Raw genomic sequence first — 23,204 nt, forward strand, 5'->3', positions numbered from 1 at the left:
ATATATATATATATATATATTAATAAGTATTTTTCACTATATACTGTAGACTATGACTTACTTAATTTGTAATTTTTTGTGGACTAAAAGAACAGACATAAGTAATAATAATATTATCTGAAAGCTAAATAAATATATTCTCCATTGATGTATGGGGGTTCAGGTGGTTCGAAAAACCCACCCATCACTGACAAATGCCCAGAATTTGTCATTTACATGAGCTTATTTGTACTATTTAGACTGTTACACCATCATGAATTGTGAAAATAACCCAAAAGCATCCCTTTGGAGACCGTGGCTATCCCTTCGGTGTGACTTCAGCTAATCAGTTTTGACTTATGCAAAATTTTTCATGAATCCAACATTCAGCTGTGCAACAAAACATAATCTGACGTAAGTCATCTTTCACTACTGACCTACTGTCTTGTTTTTAAATAGAAAAAAGTTTTTACAAGTGACTTATTCTAAATCTGGGAATTTATTTTTTAAATAAAAAATGACCAATAAAAGATACAATTTATAAACAATTTGGCTAATATTGTCATCCGTGAATTTCTAAATGTACTTTTTAACAATAGAAAAATTGTGAAGCTCTGCATTACTATTATGTCTTAATAATAATGTTTTTTAATTATTCAAATGCCCATATTCTAATTGAGAAAAGTTGAATGTGCTGGTCAGTTTGTTCTGCCTATTAAATGACAATATGACACTTTTTTCTAATGACATACTAAGATATAATACATTTTTATTTTAAAAATAAGTATTTATTCACATTTCTTTTGGTATCAAGATATTTTGATAGCAAATAAAAATTCTTTTAGGTCTCAAACAGTATAGTTATGAAGACCAGCCGACAAATCCAGCTAAAATATTGCCTAATGTCACTAAAATGTACTATTTAAATCTTATATTTTATTAGAAAATGAGGCTTATAACTGTAAAAAGGTCCACTTTTTGAGAAAAGGTAACCACCCCCTCCAGCAGGGTGGAGACTATCTGAAAAACCTAATATCTGAGAGTTTTAAAAAAAATCTAAATATTTAAAATAATGTACTTCTACTGATTAATAATAAAAAGGTTTACAATTTATTTACAGCATATTTACAAAATGTATTTATGGAGCAAGATCTTGACCGGGTAATAAGCTCAATTTTGTTTTCCAGGGTCACACGATGTACCACCAGTTTATACTTAAACATCACTGAAGGGCTCAGCATCCTCAACCTCAAGTGAAAGACAAAGATCAAGAAATTGCAAATTTATACACACTTTCATATTCAAAGAATTTGACAGCTTCTCATTTGTGTAATCTCAGAATTAAAGAAACATACTTCATTTTTGCACTTCATGAAAATCATCATTCTGTGGTTGACACTATAAATAACCATTTGGACCATGTAAAGCTTGTTAAGTATGCTGGTTTGTTAAAGCTTGCTCAGAAACACATTGTTTGTGTAGACTTGAACATTAGTAGAGGCCTGACTGTCTCTGAGGCCTGAAGATCCTATTGAAATATTATGTGTCTCTCTGAGTGTTGTTTTTGGAAAAACTTTTGAGCAGATGTCATTAATGCACACACAAATAAACCTGTTTTTCATATATGTTTGACTTTTTTGTACCTTTCACCATGCTGTGATTTAATGTTGAAAATGATGTTTAATTTGTTGCACAGATAATTTTTTTTTCATTTTATAAGACTGCAGTGTAACATCAGCAGAATTATGTAAGTTTTATCTCTTGAGTACATTTTATTCCAGTGTAGTGTAACCTATAAGTAATTTATTTAATTTAATCAATAAATAGCATATCTGTTGACAAATATATAAACAAATTCATTCATTAATTTTCTTTTCGGCTTAGTCCCTTCATTAATCTGGGATCCCCACAGCGGAATGAACTGCCAACTTATGCAGCATATGTTTTATGGATGCCCTTCCAGCTGCAAACCATCACTGGGAAACACACACATACACCATGGACATGGACAATTTTTTTTAGCTTACCTAATTCGCCTTTAGTGAATGTCTTTGGACTGTGGGTGAAACCGGAGTACCTGAAATGAAACCCACGCGAACGCAGGGAGAACATGCAAACTCCACATAGAAACGCCAACCGACCCAGACAAGGCTCGAACCGGCGACCTTCTTTCTCTGAGGCGACAGCCCTACCTACTGCGCCACCGTGTCGCCCCTGATATTAACAAATGTAAATATATATTTTTATAGTATAAAACAAAAATGTATAATAATAATAATATTAATAGAATCTTTGTTTATTAGTTATTTTATTTATTATATATTTTTATATAATAATTATATAGGTATTATATTATATATTATTATATTTATCCTATATAATTATTTTAACAATGCAAAAAATAAAGAAAATACTAATTAAATAATACACAATTTAATCAAAAGCTAAAAAAAATAATAAAAATAAAAAAAATTTAATAATTTTATTTTTATAAAATAAGGAAATTAAAATATGGTACGATGAGTTGAATAAATAAAATAAAGTAGCTTGATTGAGACTAAATTAGTAAAAAGAGTGTGTTAAATGCTTGATAAATGTCTAAATTATCTTACTGTTATAAAAATGACAAGCTGAGATAAATAAAACAGGTGGAAATATATGAAAATGTTTTTAAAACATAGTCAAATTTATTTATACACATATTCTTTGTAGCGAGTTAGGAGTTGAGTGTTTCAGCAGTGTTTACAGTGTGTAGTGCGACTTTTTGCGTTTACTATAGGACAGCGACAATCTTGTAAAGAGAAGGAGGGAGGAGTTGAGTGCGTGGACGGAGCCAATCACCGACCAGCACTGACTCCCACCGACCACACGGTGGAGCTCCATCCTCGTCTTGACGAGAAGCCTGTGGTTGTCGGTAAGGGAGGTAGAAAGAAGAAAGGAGGGAAGAAAACAAAAAAGAAGAGGCCAAAGAGTAGGGGTTTCAAGAGTTTGGCCTCTTTTTTCTCTTGTTTATCCCCTTCTAAATCCACCAGAGCTCAGGTGGAGCAGGGTGAGGTGGACCAGGACACTGAGACCCCATACAGGAGGAGCACTGAGGGTAAATGACCAACTCTGAACATTAAGTCTCTTAATCATCATTAAACACAATAAAAAATTACATATCACCATCACATGTTGTAAACATACAGATAAATGCCTTTATTGCATGATTTGATAAATGTTACATTATAGATATGATTAACAGAAGTTTAAGATTCCAATAACAAAACAAAAAAGTGTAATTGATGTGGTTAATGTTCTTTTCTTTAGATCCAACTTCTCTGCAGGACATTGTCTATTCTGTTGAGGACAATGATCACCAAAATCCTTCTACTAGTAGTCCTGATGTCCTTCCCACTGCCGAGGAAGTTGAAGTGAATGAAGTCCAACCTCAAGATCAAGACGGTCCAGTCAGTTCGTTAGCAGATGTGAGTGAATCACAACTGCTGAAACAGCTGGACTGTACTGAGATCATAAAGACTGAGGGTGAGTTACTGTCATAATCTAAATTATGACACACACACACAGACATAATTTTATATATTTAATGCTGTTTTTATCATTTTAGTGCTTTTATAGTTGTGTCAGGGGTTTAGCGAACATTTACAAACGAGCTGGACAACTGTATGAGAACCAAAAGTTTGCATTTTTTTACATTTACACAATCATTAATTAACTGTTTCTAATTGGACTTTCTCTAAAAGTGAGGGGGACGTATCCCCCCTGTCCCCTCAGTTGCTTTGCCGCTGGCTGTTGTTGTTGTTTTTAGATAATGATTTGACAGTAATTGCGGTTGACTAATTATTTGGGCACTGTGACTTTTTGAAAAGACAAATGTTCATATTTCTTAGTTGATTCCTGAAGTATTTATAAATACAAGTATAAGCTAGCAGGTAAATAAATGATGCTTCTTCATGTAATAATCATAATTAGATTTTTTGAGTTTCTTATTATGTTTTCAACTCTTTCAGTTAGTACATATTAACTAATATAATGTTACTAATGTTTTTATTATATTTTATTAGATGACAGTTTATGAAGGGACCCGCTGTGAAGACAGCCATCAGGTGGCTGTGAAATTCACAGCGAAAGTAGAAAATGAGCCGTACATCAGCCTTGTAAGTAGACTACTCTATCTGTCTTAATTCTGCTCAGTTTGGAATTGCTAATATTGTAATGTAAATGATGGATTACAAATATTTCAGTAGACAAACTTGACTGGACTAAATTTGTATCTCAGAAACTGCTTCCATCTTACTATGATAAAAATGTTCTTTCTTCTAGCCTGACCATGCCAATCCAGTTCCCCTTGAGGTGGCCCTTACATTGCTGGCCAATCAAGGTCCCAGCTGTAAAAACATTATACAGCTGCTGGATTGGGAAGACCATCATGACCAATATATTATGGTCCTAGAGCGGCCCTCACCCTGCATGGATATGCATCTTTTTTGGCTGCATTATGACCGCGTCTTCTATGAGGAGATGGCCCGTTATTTTATGCGCCAAGTCATTGATGCTGCTGTTGTCTGCTGTTCTCGGGGGGTCTTCCATCGGGACATCAAAATGTCAAACCTCTTGGTGAACGTGGAGACCCTAGAGGTAAAACTTATTGATTTCGGATGTGGGGACCTCCTGAGAACATCATCCTACGACACCTACAAAGGTATGTATCATCTTTTGAACATGTCACTTGAATTCTAGACATTAACATTGAATGCATTTTCAGATAAGGAGAGGTCAATGATTAAATTGAGAACAGCAAAAGTGAGAACATGCAGCGATAAAGCAAACATGTGACAAAACTTTCCTTCTAGGAACAGAAAGGTACTGCCCTCCGGAGTTTATTGAGATGGGAGAGTACCATGGGAAAGCGGCGACAGTATGGTCACTAGGGGTCCTACTGTTCAGAATGATCACAAGCTTTTTCCCAGACTGCTCCGACATCGCTTACATGGACGTTAATATCTGGTTCCAGACTGGCTACTCAGATGGTAAAAGTATTATTACATTTTGCAGTTGTTAATCGTGTAGAATAGAGAAAACACTGAATTAATGGATAGCATAGGAATCTTGTACACTCTCAGAAATAAACGCGATCTGTCACTGGTGTGGTACCTTTTCAAAAGGTACACATTTGTACTTAAATGTTCCATATTGATACCTCAAAAGTATGTTCTAGTACCTAAAAAAATTAAGAGGAACACTTTTGTACCTTTTAGGTACTAATATGTACCCTTGAGGTATTAATATGGACATTTTAGGATCAAATTTGTACTTTTTGAAAAGGTACCACGCCAGTGACAGCTCGCATACCTTTATTTCCTGAGAGTGCAGATATTACAGTTCTAGCTTAGAGAACGAGTGCATAGTAATAACTCGACATTTCTTTGTCTGTCTCTACAGAATGCTGCAGTTTTATTCGGGGTTGCCTTAAAAGCAATCCTGAGAAGAGGCTGCCTTTGGATGAGCTGCTCTCCCATAACTGGTTCAAGGTAGCACATCTAAGACTGGCTAAATAATAATGAAAATAAATTGACATTTTGATGTTTTATCCACCTTTTTTGGCTTTTTTGCTAATTTAATTATCTGAACAATTCAATTCTAAATGTCTTTCAGATCACCCTGTAGTCATGAAGGAGCCCTGCATCTGGTGGGATAACATGGGTTTCCCATACATCCTTATTTTAGATAGGTTAGCAGCCTTAGCGTCTTGCTGGCAAGCCTTGGTTGCGTCTGGTGCCTTGACTTGAGGCAGTTCAGTTGTTTTCGCGTCTTGCAGAGCGACTGCCTGGGGATGAATTTGTTCTCTGTCATGCCCGAAACACAAGTCCCACTTACTGCCATGCCAGAGGCCTCTGCCACTAGTGCTGAGCTCCCAGATGCCATCTCACCAATGAATCAGAAGATGGCCACTATGTTGGTCAGCTGCCTTTGGTCCAGAGATCCTGTCAGGGCCTCTCCAGCAAATCCAGCAAAGGCTTTGTTAAACATTCCTGTCACTGCTGCTCCCTATCCACCAAGTCTCCAGATGACCATTTCACAAATCGTCAGAGCTGCTTAACCTCTTTGGTCCCAGAGGTTACTGCTAAAGCTGCTCTGGTCCAAGACGAGTCTGACTGAGGTCCTCCATATTTCCTTTCATTGGAGATTCCTTAAGAAATATATTACAGCTTTCAGCCACAATAACAAATGATTGTGAAAATGCACAAAAATGTGTTGTTGTTTTTTTTACAGAGAAGCATATTATACTGTATGTACAGTTTATGTTATGCATTTCATTCTTGTTTTAGCAGGTTGTGCTTATTACTTTAAATATTAATTTTACTATAATTAACCAGGTAAGGAACAGCTCCAAGTGACGTTCAGCCCACAGAGGTATGGCAAGCAGTTTTAGAATTTAGTAGACTACAGTGAAAAATAAATAAAAATACATATTCAGAGTGCATGGAATGGTGGCTCAGTGGTTAGCACAATCACCTAACAGCAAGAAGGTCGCTGGTTTGAGTCCTGGCTGGGTCAGTTGGCATTTCATTTGACATGCGCTATAGGTGAATTGGATAAACTAAATTGACTATATTGTATGTGAATGTGAGTATGTATGGGTGTTTCTCAGTACTTGGTTGCAGCTAGAAGGGCTTCCGCTGTGTAAAACATGCTGAAGTAGTTGGGGGTTCATTCCACTGTGGCGACCCATTATGAATAAGGGACTAAGCCGAAGGAAAATGATTGAATGAACATATTCAGTGTAATTGTGATTAGTATACATCTGCAGACCTTTACTGGAAGATTTTTAGTAGTATAAATTGCTGTTAAACATATAATTGATTTTACATAGACATAATTGTAATTTCAGATAATTTGACGTGTCAGTTTCCCATTTTAAAATGTTTTACATAAAAAACATCTTTAAAAACAACAGTAAAGGGCAAGTTAATGTTACTTTATGACTTTACCTAATATTCTTATTCTCCCAGTAGAGGGCGATCATAAAGATTCAACTTTCTCACCATGATTCTGAAAACTGAAAGACTGATTTTTGGGAAACTTTCCACATTATTTTTTCCCAGTGACTTTAATATGATGTCATTAAATTAAAGACTAAATAAACTATGGAACTGTCACCTTTTACTTTTGTAGAGGCACAGTCATAGACCAGCTGTCACAACTTATTGCTTGAGATAATGTTATTGCATCCCAATTACGCCTACATACATTAATTTTATATTAGTTATATAGTTAGAAATTGACTTTAATATCACCTTTATAAAAATATCATCTGTCACCATCAGTCAGAATATTCTCTAAAGGCTACATTATGGCTGGATTGCAGATGACTGTTCAGCTTGACAAGTACGTAGGCATGTAATTATTGTCAAGTCTACATCAACAGTAAGAGAAAAAAACACATGTGACCAGCATGAGGACTCAGTCTGCACAAATATTAAGCTTGGACATGAGATACTTTAAAGAATCCCTTAAAAGTTCACTTTTATTTCATTATTAAGTACAAATGGTAAGGTTTGAATTGGATTTAGCAGTGATCACATGATGTTAAGATTTTATTCAGTTGGGTGTACAGAAGTAAAAGTTACATATATTCCAGTAACATACATGTTCAGATGTTTGGTCTTGTATGCATAGTATATACCAATATACTGTGTCTATAGAAAGTCATATCCTGTGAAAAATCTATACCTTTACTCACATTACACTCTGCTTTCAAAAGACCTTTGCGACAAAGTTGTAGCAAGGCACAGGGCTACAAAAACAAAAAAAGGCTGGAAAAGTTATTAGGAATGTGATTTGATTTCTGGCTGTATGAAAAATCAAGCAATTATTTCAAAGGGGTGATCATTTTTATAGGTTCATTATGTCAGTAAAACAGAAGCAAGGATACCAAAAGCATTTGACTTTGTACATTACTTTCCATCTCTGTTATAACTCTTCTAAAACACTTTCTATGGCGTTAAGCAAAGACTTTTTAAAAATATGTCTGATCGGCAGTCTTTTAGGGCTATAAGAATTAAATGTACTCAATATATTAGACAGGTAAAGCCAAGTTATTTTAAGCACTATTTGGCTGGTAATGGTCCTGATTCTCAGAGGTTCTGAAATATTTTCAATACAATGGAAAATGAAACAATTTCCTCACATCTTCTAATTTTAATTAAGCACGATGGGCTTGTTATCACAGATCAGCTCTCCTGTTAACCAGACATCAACTTTCCGCTCACCTGCCTCAGGTCTGCACACATTTTCTTTCAGGTACTGCTCAGTTTGGATACTCACAAATCAGCTGCATTGGATAATACAAATATTTTTATCCCTATATATTTTATTTTACCCTCCAGATAGTCAATGTATAATTTACACCCTGATCTAAATTGTGTGCAGTAGGCCTACCTGAGGAGCGAAACAGTGGCGCAGTAGGCAGTGCTGTCGCTTCACAGCAAGAAGGTCGCTGGTTTGAACCTCGGCTCAGTTGGCGTTTCTGTGTAGAGTTTGCATGTTCTCCCTGCATTCATGTGGGTTTTCTCCGGTTGCTCCGGTTTCCCCCTCAGTCCAAAGACATGCGGTACAGGTGAATTGGGTAGGCTAAATTGTCCATAGTGTATGAGTGTGTGTGTGTGTGTGTGAATGTGTGTGTGGATGTTTCTCAGAGATGGGTTGGGGCTGGAAGGGCATCCACTGCATAAAAAACATGCTGGATAAGTTGGCGGTTCATTCTGCTGTGGCGAACCCGGATTCATAAAGGGACTAAGCCGACAAGAAAATGAATGAATGAGGCCTACCTGAAAGATCCTGAAAAGTAATTGTGTTCCTTTAATCCTGAGAGTGTAGGGCGCCCCCTGCTTACAGGTAATAACAACAACATTAGTATTACAGCTTTACTCTGCTATTCACATTGATAACAATAGCTGATTATGTTGAAATTGCTGTAAGAATTGGATTTTTGTAGGTAGTGACTCCTGGATTCAGAAGAAAATAAATTTTAATTTGAACCTATTTACTTCTCACTACATAAACCTCTCTCGTTATATAATGAAAAAGTTGCTAGGAATAAATCTATTTTTATACTAATTGATTTGATAAAGGTTTAATGTTCTTTATTTGTTCATTTTAGTGAAATCTTCTTTTATAAACTGCCCATGGCTATGCCCACAACTTGGCCAATGATCATATATTATGCACACAAATATACACAAAAATATAAGAAGTCAGCTTTGTTGCTAGATGGCATTAGCATTTATGAAAAGGAATGTAATAATAAACAAATTAACCACATTTTTCAGCAAATAAATCACTGTTTCACAAAGTAGGTCCCATTGGGCTGCATACATTAATAATATAGACTGGAGGAAAAGCAAGGTTGTTATATAAATATTTACTTACTAATAAAAGGAAGGGCGACACGGTGGTTGCTGATTCGAGTGCCAGCTGGGTCAGTTGGCGTTTCTGTGTGGAGTTTGCATGTTCTCTCCATGTTGGCATGGGTTTTCTCTGGGTGCTCTGGTTTCCCTTACGGTCCAAACACATGCGTTATAGGTGAATTGAATAAGCTAAATTGGCCATAGAGTATGAGTGTAAATGTGAGTGTATGGGTGTTTCCCAGTGCTGGGTTGCAGCTGGAAGGGCATCCGCTGCATAAAACATATATGCTGGATAAGTTGGCGGTTCATTTCGCTGTAGCGACCCCAGATTAATAAAGGGACTAAGCCAAAAGAAAATGAATGGATGAAAGAATGAATGAATGAATGAATGAATGAATGAATGAATGAATGAATGAATGAATGAATGAATGAATGAATGAATGAATGAAGAGTGAGGAAGTGCATAATAAAATATTTTATAAATTATAAACCTAATTGGTTCGGATGCTTAAAAAAATATATATATTTCTAGTACCTGCATATTTTGTGTAAAAGAAGATAACACATTGATACATTTATTCTTTTTTTATGTGTCCAGATGTTTTGGGTCAATATCTATAACCTTTTTAACAAACCTCCTAACTTTTAATCTTATAATTTGAAAGAAAATTATTTGTTATTAGTCTGATTTTGCAAACAAATCAAAATAAAAAAATTTTCAACTTTTTTTGGTAACACTTTATTTTGATGGTCCATTTGAGAATTAGTAGACTGTCTGCTTAATATCTGCTGATACTGCTACTTCAACAGACATTTAACTGACTATGAGAAACTTTGCAAGAACATTTCAACTTACACTAACCCTAACCCCAACCTAGCAGTCTACTTATAATCTAATGACAATTAGTAAGTTAGCATGTATATGCAATGAAACTTAAATTTAACAAACTGACTATCAAAATAAAGTTACCTTTTATTGTAGAAAATCCCTATACTTTTCCACAGGATCTGAATGACACAACTCAAATCTTTTTGTCTGACAACTAAAAATGTGTAAGATTTTTGGCACTATTTAAATAACTTGTCTATTGGCTAAGCAAATAATTTTGAGTCTAATAGATGTCTAATAGACATCTAAAGACAGCTTGGCTAAAACAAGGTTAAACTTGGCCTGTCAGTGAAAATCTTATAAGAATAGCCCAAAACTTAGACTAGTCCCCGAATAGACAGAATAGACAGAGTTTATATGTGTAGTCATTCAGTTCTGTTTATTTGATGACTAGTCTAGTTTTGTCCTATTCTTAGACGTCTATGAGATTTTCACAGACATCGCAAATTTAACCTTGTTTTAACCAAGACGACTATGTTTACATCTTATTTCAAACATCTTATAAATACATAAAATGCTTGCTGGGGAGTATTGATAAAGTTTAGATGGCTTTCCTGCAGTGCTCTTAAATTATTTTATTTTATACTTTATATTAATTTCTTTTCTTGAAATAAAAATATATATATATTCCTAACCTAAAAGTCTATACTATAACTCAATAAAGAAATCTTTTCAACTTTATTTTAACATTATTTATAGAAATCTACTACAAATATTAGAAAACTATTAGAACTATTAGAAATCTGTACATACAATCCAAATCTGTACATACAATTTCAAATCTGTACATACAATTCAACAGAGCTTATTAACTAACTGCATCTCTGTTCAATGTTTATTTTCTTGTTATCACTTGTCACTTTATGTACACTGGAAGCTTCTGTGGCCAAAACAAATTCCTTGTGTGTGTAAAGCACACTTGGCAACAAAACCGATTATGATTCTAAGAGAGCATTTTTTTCACTATTTTTGTTTCATTATTGATGTTTCTGTATCAAATCAGCATAAAAAAATGGAGCTCTCTAGATTCACAAAAAAGCATTATTGTTTATTTCAAATGTTTGTAGTTTGTAGTTCATTTCATAAACCAAACCATTCCTTTTATTTATTTAGCAATAAATGTAAATCAGTGTAAATTTGCATTTTTAAGTTAGTAAATAACTCATTTTAAACCACAGTTGCTGTTTTCCTCATTTTGGAGAATTGCGTAATATACCCCCTCAAGAGACCACGTATAGAGGTCAACAAGAGAAATGTTTTGGCCTTTAATGTCTTTAACAGAGTTATGGGCATTGAAGGGCCAAGCAAATAGGAAATGCAATTAGTGCTTTGGGGGAACAAAGACTGAGAGCCTTTGGAGACAAAAGGTGATGATTTCTGTGACCTAGGTAGGAAGGACGCAAGAATTATAAGCACCTATGCTTTTCCTGGTGGAGGGTGGAGAAGAGATATTTATCACAAGATGCAGAACGCTGTGCACATTTTTAAAAGACCCCTAAGAAACAAATCAACGTACTTTGGGGCATTCTGAAAATACAACCCCAAATCAGAAAAAGTTGGGAGAGTGTGGAAAACATAAATTAAAACAAAAAGTTACAGTAGTGATATCTAAATACTTTGTCTTGTATTTCATTACAGACAATACAGCAAACATTATTTAGTGTGTTTCTCGTGATATTTACTGGGTTTTTTAATAAACATGTATTCTAATTTTGATTCTTACAACACATATTAAAAATGTTGTGACAGGAGCAATTTAGGGCTAGTAAGCAGGTAAATTGGTTAAATAAGGATGTGATTTGAAACAGGTGATGTCAACAGGTGATTGTAATTATAATTTGGGTACAAAAGCAGCATCCAAGAAAGGTCAAGTACAGGGGTCACCAATCCTGGTCCTGGAGGGCCGGTGTCCCTGCAGGGTTTAGCTCCAACTTGCCTCAACACACCTGCCTGGATGTCTCGAGTATACCTAGTAAGACCTTGATTAGCTTGTTCAGGTGTGTTTGATTAGGGTTGGAGCTAAAATCTGCAGGACACCGGTCCTCCAGGAACAAGTTTGGTGACCACTGGTTCAGAGGATCGCCAGTTTGCAAATAAATACATGAGAATATTATTGAAATGTTTAAAAACAATGTTCCTCAAAAAAGTTAGGAAGAAAGTTGGATAATAATAGTGCATAAAATAATTAAAAGATTCAAGGAATCTCGAGAGAGGCGGCACTGCAACAAGTATCATCATTCATCTATAAGCAAAATCACCACATGGCCTCAAGGCTACTTTAGCTAATGCCAGTTAAAATTGTACTGTGCCAAATCGCACTGAACCCCTATGTTAACAGTGTCCAGAAGAGCCGCAAACTTCTCTGGGCTTGGAGGCATCTGGGATGGACCATCACACAGTTAAAATGTGTACTGTAGTCAGATAAATCAGTTTTTCGGCTACAAGAAATACAAAAAATTGATGCTGTGTGCTCCAGACCAAAGAAAAAGGATCATCCAGACTGTTACCAAGTCTAAAAGCCAGGATCTGTCATGTCAAGTGCCCTTGCCAAAGTTAATTTGCACTTCCATGCATATTTCAACAAGACAATGCAAAACCACATTCTGCACACATTACACTCTGAGAAGGTACGTGAGCTGTCACTGGGGTGGTACCTTTTCAAAAGGTATACATTTGTACCTAAAAGGTCCATATTAATACCTCAAGGCTACATACTAATACCTAAAAAGTACAAAAGAGTTCCTCTTACAATTTTTTTGGCACTAATATATAATTTTGAAGTACCAATATGGACCCTTTAAATACAAATGTGTACACTTGAAAAGGAACCACCTCAGTGACAGCTCACATACCTTTATTTCTGAGAGTGTACAAAGACCTGGCTGCGAAGGAAGAGGATACACATACTTGACTGGCCTGCCTGCAGTCCCAACCTGTCTCCAGTAGAAAATGTGTGGTGCATTTTGAAGTGCAAAATGCAACAATGAAGAGCCCGTACTGCTGCCCGCCTTAAGACTTGATTGCAGGAAGAATGAGACAAAATTACACCTGAAACACTTCATCACTTGGTGTCTTCAGTCCCTAAACATCTTATAAATTGTGAAAAGCAATGGCAACATTATAAAGTGGCAAATGCTTTACGGTTCTAACCTTTTTTTTTATTTGTTGCAAAAAACAAAAATGTAATACATGTTTTGTTTGTTTGTTTGTTTGTTTCAATAATTATCATGATGAACACATTAAATATTGTTTGTTGTATCATCTGCAATGAAATACAAAGTAAATTTGTAAATAATAAAGTCAAAGTAAGTTTAGAAATCCCTACTTTTTTTCTATACTGTTACAACTTTTTGTGATCTGGGGTTGTAAAACAACTCATGTGGACCATCCAGTGGCCTTTTTTCTTCTATCATTTGGGATCAGTCACATTCATGTCAAGTTCAGAAACAATAGCACTGAACACAAACAGCGACTGCATTTTCCTGACATATATCTTCAAAGTAGTTGTCTACACTGTTTGACAACAGGACATCTTACTGTCTTAAGTGGAAAATCAAGCATGTCAAACAAAGGATATCCTTTAAGGATTGCGGGCTCTATTTGTGACGCCTCCATATATTAATTGGCGCCCTGCTTCTTGGCTTTTGTCTGATTCACCATTTTGCCATTCTTGGTGCCAGGATACTTGTTGACATGGGAAACCATTTTCATTGTTTTACATCATGTTCACTTTGCACATGTTGCCATCTTGCACTCCAAGATTGTAACAGTATTCACCGACATATTTAGCAGCAGAATGGATTCACGCTTTACTGAGTTTAACTTTCCTGCATGTTGGGTGAGTGATTACTGGGCATGACACTTAAATGGATTTGCTTTGGTTGGAGAGCGGCTCTGTTTTTAATAGTGCTTCCCATTGACGCAAAACAATGACAATAGCCTGATGGTTAGCCAGAGCTATTTTAGGCTTATGCGAAGTGGACCCATTGAAAATTTCATTGATAGTTCTTCTTGTGCGTATGTTCATTTTACTGCATCGGTGTCACCTGTGGCCTGGAGTCATTGTATTTTAATATAAACACATTTGTTCAATTTGTTTCCGGCTTGCTAAGTGGCAGAAGGAATGCCAAAACATTCTGTACTAGTTGTGTTCAGGGCTGAGCTGAAAGTTTCGCAATATTAAAGGAATAGTCCAGTCAAAAAGTCATCATTTACTTACCCTTATTTGTTCAAGACCTATTTGAATTTTTGTTTTTTGATGTTGTTGTTGTTGTTGAACACAAACAAAGATATTTTGAAGAATGCTGGAAGCTGGTACCCATTGACTTCCATAGTATATTTTCTCCTACTATGGAAGTCAATTGGTGCACAACATTCTTCAAAATATCTTCTTATTTGAATCATAAAAGTACATTATTAATGATCATATAATTATAGGGTGAATTTTGGGATTAGGTCATTTTCATTTTGGCGTGAACTGTCACTTTAAGTTGATACCTAAGACAGATTTGTCCCTATTATATGTATAGCAATACATAGCGGAATAAACCGCCTACTTATCCAGCATATGTTGTACACAGCGGATGCCCTTCCAGCTGCAACCCATCACTGGGAAATATCCATACACCCTCATTCACACAAATACACTATGGACAATTTAGCTTACCCAATTTACCTATACCACGTCTTTGGAATTGTGAGGGGAACTGGAGCACCTGGACGAAACCCACGCCAACATGGGGAGAACATGCAAACTCCACACAGAAATGGCTACTGATCCAGCTGAAGCTCGAACCAATGATTGTGCTACCCACTGTGCCACCATGACGCCCTATCTGATGCTTGATGACATTTCTTACAAATTTAAAATAAAAGTGTGGTCATTTTGGGGTTCATAAAATAACTAAAAATGGCCAGGTATTTATACATTTATATATTCATTAACAACACAATTTAAATGTTTTAACTTCAGAATAGTTAAGAAATTAGTTCTGTATTTGTTGGAATTTTCCTGTTTTTCAATCAAAACTAATGAAAACATTTGTTATGCTGGCCAATTGTTATTTTTAAGAACAAAATAGCACTAAATGTCAAAACATTTATTTTAAAAAATTGGAAGAAATGTTATAAGACCATTGGAGAATTTAGCAACTATTACTAATTTAGCCATACAAAAACAAATGCAGTTAATTTTTTACTTTGTTGATTGATAGCTCTGAGAACCATGACTTGTAAAGGCATGTATAACTGTATATGTGTAAATGACATATGTCATCAACCATTAAATATACTAAAACAAAAAGGCGGAAATGTAAAGACTAGTAAAACATGTTTGCTTTTTTTTTTTTTTGTTCAATGATTTTTTATTTTACAAAGCACAAAGATAAATAGTTTACAAAAAATACTGAGTAAATTACAGTGATAAATTTAATATATACAGTTGAAGTCAGAATTATTCCTTGCTACTATAGCTATAACTTGCTACATTACCCTAACCTACCTAGTTAACCTAATTAACCTAGTTAAGCCTTTAAATGTCACTTTAAGCTGTTTAGAAATATCTTGAAAAATATCTAGTAAAATATTATTTACTGTCATCGAAGCAAAGATAAAATAAATGAGTTATTAGAAATGAGTTATTAAAACTATTATGTTTAGAAATGTGTTGAAAAAAAACTGCTCTCCGTTTAACAGAAATTGTGGAAAAAATAAACAGGGGGCTAATAATTCAGGGGGGCTAATAATTCTGACTTCAACTGTATATGTATTTATATACAAGATATATATTACACAATATATACAAGCATAAATGAAATTAAGGCACAAACAATTTCTTCCTACAAAATAACATTACTATTCATGTTAATAATTATTATTCACAATACAGACTTGCAGTGGTAAGTGCATATAGGAGTTCTATTTTCAACCCGTTAATAAATCAGTCTTTATACAGACGCTCCTGGGATTTCGCCAGGTCTTTGTTCACTCCCTCAGTTTGGGAGTGAATATCGATGCAGCTCCTTCAAATGCAGATTTATCTGTGCTGTAAATCAGACACAAAAGGTCATGAGTTATGTAAAGCACAATAAACAATAATTAAAAAAGTCCAGAATCAAACTACCTCCGCTTTAATTTACCTTGACTTATTGGATGACTGTCCACTGCTGTTCTAGCTCCTCCAGAAGTTGCGCCAAATCCCGTTGGATTAGATCCCACTGAGCCAAAACCTCCTGTTGCTGGTTTTCCCACTCCTACTCCACTTGATCCTGCACTGCCAAATGCTGTTGAACCTGTTCCAGTATTGCCAGTTGAAGGAAAACTTCCAGCACTACCCAATCCTGTCAGCCCTAGTCCTGCTCCACCAAAACTACTAGTCCCTGTCTGGGTTGGACCTGTTCTACTTGATCCTGGCCCACCTAATCCTGTGCTTGGGAGGGTCCCTGTTCCACCTAGAGGTGTATTAAGTGGTCCTGTCACACCTGATCCTGTGCTGCCCCATCTTGAGCTTGATCCTGTCCCAGTAATACCAGGATATGCTGGCCCGCTCGAGCCGGCCCCTGACCATGGCATGTTGGGTTTGCTCATTCCTGTTGAGCCCAGACCAGTATTTGGGATGTTAGGAGATCCAAAGGGGTTTGGCATGAATGGGCTAGTTCGCTGAATAGTAGAGAAAGTCATTAAAAAATTAATTTACATAATCATTTTGTTTTTAATTTTTAACTAAAAAAATACACAAACAGTATTAAAACATTATTACATTATTATTCTATTAATTATATTAAGTCTAAAAAACTCACCTTACAGCTGGCAAGCGAGGTATTGAGGTTGTCAATGGTGTTTGTGAGCATTTGAATTTTGTTTTCATTGACAGACAGAAGTTTGTCTTTCATCCCGTTGTCCCCTTTTAGTTTTCGGTTCTCCAGCAGAAGTTTTTCACTGTCTTGGTCGTTCTTGCGCTGAAGCTGCTCAAGACTATTGCGATGTTCACGAGTCATGGCGCTGCGATTCTGGTTACACCATTCAGCATCTTCCGTCAAACGTTTGTTCTGGGTCACATATTTGGCGTTTTCTCCATTAATCTTTGTGAACTGGTCACCCACTATGTTCAGATATGTTTGGAGCTTGTTCTCGACCTCTCTTGAAAGACTACTGCAGTTTTCGCGAATATTTTCAAGCTGATTACTCTGTTTATCACATGTCAGCATGAACGAAATGTGTTTTGAGAAGAGGTCGTCGATCCTTCTGAGAAATTCTTTGGTGACGTTGGGGATTCCTCGTAAGGATTCAACAAAGTCCTCTTTGCACTTCTTTTCATACAAGTGGAGCTCTTCTTCAAGGTAAGCCTTGTCTCGTCTCAGTCTGATTGCGTCCAAGTGAAACTCATCCTTGTCTTTATTGGAGGTGTCTAACTCGGATCTCAAAATGGCCACAGTTTGAGTAAAGTTGTCTTTGATCAATTCTAATATTTCATTTGACTGCTGTAGCATGCTTTGCAAGCGTTTGTTGTTTTCTGGAGGAGAAAACAGTTTTAAAAAATTTATGTTTGCTAACATACGCTCAAAAAAAAATTTGTGGCTTGTTCAAACTACTTATGTAAAATTAGTTGAAACAACACAATTCTTTTGTTTTTTTCTTTTGTTTTTTGTTCAATCCACTTAAATTTGTAAAAACGATTAAGTTAACCTAATCAATTTGCATTTGAACAACAGGAAGGAATTGTGTGGAACCCAATTTTTTTACTATGTACACTCAAAAAACGATGTTTGCTGCTTGTTCAAACTACTTAATTAAAAAGAGCTGAATCAACACAATTCTTGAGGATTTTGGGGGATAAATTATTTGTTTTATGTCCAATCCACTAAAACTTGTAAAAACGTTGACGTTAACTAAACTGATTTGTGTTAAGACAACATGAAGGTATTGTGTGGAAGCCAGCATTTGTACAGTGTAGGATATTTACATTTTATTACTGAAAGAAATTGGAATTCATATCCAAATTGAAGAATGTCAGCAACTAAGCAGAATTCCATAGTTTATTTTCCTATAACGAAAGTCAGCGGCTACACTTTGGTTACAAAATATCTTCTTCAAAAACATGTTTCTAAAAAAGCTGCTTTCAACTTGAGGGTGAGTAAATGGCGAGTATAGTTTCATTTTGTAGTGAACTATCAATTTAACTTTAGATTTACAGTCAGTGTGTTAAATAAACAAAATCCACAACTTTTATACAGATCAACCTGGTAAAAGTAAAGTAAATTTTAAAATGATAATAGTATGCTGAAAACCCATCTCACCATTTGAATCTGGACAAAATGCAGGAGGGCATGCGCGAGGTGCTGCCATTCTTTGCAAGTCACATCGACACTGTAAAACATAGCACACAACAAACATAGTGATGTTATTCTGAATATCTGTCTACTCCTAAATTACCATTAACACATACAGAATGATCATATAACCAATTGAGAACATTCTTACAACATTAAAAAATAACATTTTAGGAATATTGACAAAACTTTTCAGAGAAAAAAATACATTTTTGTAATTTGAAAACACAAAAATAATAAATGTTTCACCAAAGCCTCACCATTGTTGTTTGCAGGTGCTTTATTGTCATAGATGAGGTGTTTGCTAGTTTGCGTAATTCAGCCACAAGCTTGTCATTGCTTAGCTTTGCAGTGAGAGTGACATTCAGAACTTTGGTGAGGTTCTTTTCCTTCCCTCTGAGAATGAAATTTTCCATAGTGAGCTTGCTGACACTTTGGTCCAACTCTTGCAGTCTCTTCTCCTCGACCGTATGCTCAGGTTGTCCATACACCAAAAAGAGCACCAGACTTGCGATGATCAATGACTGGATAAGCGAGGAGAAAAAGAAGACAATCTTCATGTAGTAACCACAGCTCTTGCCTTTCGACTTGTGCATCTTCTTGGCAGCCAAGCCAAAGTTGGCCTGAGAATAACTATTGTTGTACATCACTACTCAACCAATACAAACTATTCTCCTACAACTTCAACAGCAAAATAGATGTTCAAAATCATAACGCTGCCAGTTTATATTGTTTTCCTGCACCTCCCATTGCATGACGCTTCCCTGGTCCACCCAATGGTCATGATTCTGGAGATAAGAACAACATCACGCACTGCCATGGGGGAGGCCCAAACCCAAACTGTACATTGTTCTAATAAGTATGTCCTGCCAAAACAGATCCTTTGTTTGACAGCATGTTGTCACTTGAGAAAGCACGTGGTCGACTGTTTGACTACGTGTTGTTTTGAAAAGATATTAGAGATGATCTCGGGCACTGATTACAATTTTTATTTAGCGAAATACCTCTCAAAACCAGTTTATGTTACTGTTATGTAACAAATGTTCAGAAATATATCGGATTTGATAAACCAATTTCCTAAATGGTTAAATTCTTCCTGGCATAGGTTGGATGCGGATGTGGTTTGTATATTGTACATTAGTAAAACATTATCTCTGACCAACAAAGAGAGTTTAGGTTGTAAAGCAAAAAGTAACACTGTGATTTTCTGCAAATATATACTGTAGCTACATATATTTTTTTGGACATTTAATTATTTTAATAGTCAGAGAATAACAATATTATGAAAGTAATCGGCTTTCCTGCCAGGAATTGTTGAAGTGCCACCCCGACTCCAAGAGGAAGCAGTAATTCAGCTGAGTCTCAGAATGACAAACGCAGAAGGTACTGTCTGGACACTTCTAGGGTAAACTACAGAACAAATGAAGGAAATCACCAATAAACATAGATGTATACACATCTGCTGACATTATCAAGAATTAATCGTCCTGTTTATCTGTTACTAAAATACGGCTGACGTTGAAATTGTCATCATCTTACAAGTTTTGTTCACACACTGTTGTTTCAAATGTTTCCAAAACGTGGCAACTTCCCAAAGTGCACGTTACCTTGTTAAGATTATAACTTTCGTATTATGTAAATCCACTGGAAAGACTTTATATAATGAGGTCAAAATAATGACGCCACAGTAATCTAGGGGTGACGAATTAACCAGTTGCTAGCTACTGAACTGTTAAGATGCCATTCCCAATAGTTCTCCCCAAATTTATTAGATTTCCTACGGATGCTCAAACAAATAAAGCATTTTTCTGAAAGTTCAGTCTAAGACTGCCCCAGTCTCTGCTACTAAATTGGGATAGAAATAAAAAGAAAATGTTACCTTTAAAACCTGTGAGGCTCTGAATATCACCACTAGGTGGGGATATTTGCAAATGACACTTAAATAACCCTGATCTAGCCTTTTGCCACTGACGCATTCAATCCAAAATGACAATTTCCTGAATATTCATTTCCCGGACATCCAAGATATATTATCTTTCTTATTTTCGATGAGAAATTTAGGTTAAAAGTGAACAGAGATTAATTAGACCATTTTGACTGTCAAAAATCAATCATTTACCTTCTCTCGTCGTTCCCACACGGTCCCCGTTTTTTATTTACCCCTAACCAAACAAAACCTCCTGAACACTTTTAGGTTCTTTCCAGAACCTGTTAATTTCTATATGCGAACAAAAAAGTTAGCTGCTAAAGGCAGGTTTGAAAAAAATCCACATTAACCCAGCCGCCACATGTTCTTAGACTGCTAAGTGTTCAGTCATTTAAAAAAATAGGCCTATAGTCATCTTGTTTCTGTAATGTGGAGTAATAAAACAGTTTATTCACAACCTTTAGATTAGATGGAGAAAGAAAGAAAGAAAGAAAGAAAGAAAGAAAGAAAGAAAGAAAGAAAGAAAGAAAGAAAGAAAACTTTAAACTTGGATGACGAGAAGGCAAATAAACTGAATTAAAATATTTTGAGGGGAGATATTCCTTTTAAAGGCAATGAACTTATTATTATAATTGGAAAAATATTATAATAATATTTATTTATAAAATAAAAATACAGAAAAAGTTGGATTTTATGTTTTATTTAAAAATAAAACTTTCTGAAAATTCTTTAAAGCTTTTGTATGCTCCACCATGTTTTCGGGGCTTACTACAAGTCAGTATTAGGTTGGAGCTGCAACTCTACCCTAAACAGAGATCAGTCACATTCCAGAAACTTGAGGTCAAAGGCCAAATAAACACCCAGCTTGTATAATGCACATAACACGAGCATGCATTCTCAGACTCATCCTCCTCTTCTTTTGTGCTCTTTCTCTCTCCCTCTCTCTCCCTGTCTCATACATGATCAAACAGACATTTACATGCTGCCACAAACGACCAAATGCTTTAAAAGAGAAAGCCTTGATATAAACTTTTGATGCCAACTCAGTTGACTGTTGGTTTGGTAGTGTAACCCGGGTTTTTTTTTTTTGTTTTTGTTGGCTAAGAATATGATTTTTACAGAAACTGTGGAGAAGGAAGCAGAGGTTGAGATAGGGCAGCAAATTAAATGTTTTTCTCTTGAGTGTGACCCCTGAATAAATACGTGAGCTGAGAGCCAAGATCTAAATCTCCAAACAAGAGACAGCTGTCTCCTGAATCAACAACAAGATGTATAACTTTGACTGCTTTCACATTGTCTGAATGCAAAAAAAGAGCTAATTAAAAAAAACTTTAAAATCCTTTTTATACAGGAAACAGTGCCGAACCAAATGTCTGGCTGAACCTGCGACCTCGTGAAGCTCACCTGCATTGTTTGATAATTGCACAAACATCATTATTTTTCAAAATGATGTCTTTCTAACCTTCTGACCTCTTGCTATATACATCAGGACGACTGAAGTCCAATCTTAGCCTACCTGTATATGAGCTCTCAGGTTCCCACTAACAGTATTTGGTCCTTTTTAGCCACTTTGGTCATAATACATCTCACTACATAAGATATATTCTTTAAAACTGTCTGTTTGTACATTACCAGTATTTTTAATTACAATATCGTCACCTTATAATTAGAATTCTAAGGTTCTATCTGACATGTTTGACAAAATTGAGTTACTGACATATTCTCATTAAATAACAACTTCTTTACATTATGGGATGTCATTTCGAAGTTGTTAACATTTTAGGATATTTTATTTTAAAAACAAATGTTACACACATACTGCTGGCTATATGAAATGCAAAAACTTTAAAGCTCAATATCTTGAAATCATTCAGAACGCAGATAGAACCTTATAATTCCAAGGTGACGATATGTATTTTAAAGGGCGGCACAATGGCTTAGTGTATGTGTGAATGCAAGAGTGTTTGGGTATTTGCCAGTACTGGGTTGCGACTGGAAGGGCACCGGGTGCGTAAAACATATGCTGAAATAGTTTGTTCGGGCAACACCTGATAAAGGACTAAGCTGAAGGAAAATTAATACATGTATTTGAAAGTGACAAGTATCTTAGTGGGTTTCATTTGTACTTTAAATAAATTAGCTCTGTGTGACAAGTAACTAATCCAACAACTAAAAACCTTTTGCACATATTTTGAATTCCACAAGGGATCTGTGTGTTTCCGATAAAAACTATTATTTCCAACTAACATATTTTTAAAGTAATTTCAATTGTTGAAGGTGCAATTCTAGATTAAACAAACAATTAGCTATGAATTTTGACTCTAAATTCCTAATTGTCTGCTTATAGTTAGTAGATGGGTTTAGTAATCGGATTATGGATGTAGAATATAATCATGTAGACGATGTACTTGATAAGTAATCACCCAATATGTTAATAATTGGCATGCTAATGGCCAACTAGTTAGATGTGAGAGTAGTTATATACTTCAAAGATTAACTAAAATTAGTACAAATACACTGTAACCAAAAACAAATGTTTAGGCATAAAAATATTTGCAACTAAACATATTTATTAAGTTATAGTTTTACTAGCGACACGCTGTCTCAGTGGTTAGCACTGTTGCCTCACAGCAAGAAGGTCGCTGGATTGAGTCTCGACTAGGCCAGTTGGC

General features: G+C 35.5%; 2 protein-coding genes across 2 annotated transcripts; one reads left to right on the forward strand and one right to left on the reverse strand.

The window, feature by feature from the left end:
• The first annotated feature begins 2,874 nt into the window (after positions 1–2,874).
• On the forward strand, positions 2,875–6,936 carry pimr68 (Pim proto-oncogene, serine/threonine kinase, related 68). The gene is made up of 7 exons (XM_021466467.3): positions 2,875–3,076; positions 3,289–3,504; positions 4,044–4,136; positions 4,303–4,681; positions 4,833–5,009; positions 5,422–5,510; positions 5,635–6,936. Exons 3-7 carry the CDS (start codon positions 4,044–4,046, stop codon positions 5,644–5,646), a joined length of 750 nt encoding a protein of 249 aa, XP_021322142.2. The 5' UTR covers positions 2,875–3,076; positions 3,289–3,504; the 3' UTR covers positions 5,647–6,936.
• Positions 6,937–15,644: 8,708 nt separating this feature from the next.
• On the reverse strand, positions 15,645–19,273 carry plvapa (plasmalemma vesicle associated protein a). Its single transcript, NM_001114577.1, is given in 5 exon segments — positions 15,645–16,321; positions 16,416–16,935; positions 17,076–17,788; positions 18,573–18,642; positions 18,866–19,273. Coding segments are annotated over 5 exon segments (1,743 nt in total). The 5' UTR covers positions 19,253–19,273; the 3' UTR covers positions 15,645–16,268.
• Between the last annotated feature and the right edge of the window lie 3,931 nt (positions 19,274–23,204).

This window comes from Danio rerio, chromosome 2 (assembly GCF_049306965.1).
Source record: "Danio rerio strain Tuebingen ecotype United States chromosome 2, GRCz12tu, whole genome shotgun sequence".
Classification (NCBI taxonomy): Eukaryota; Metazoa; Chordata; class Actinopteri; order Cypriniformes; family Danionidae; genus Danio; species Danio rerio.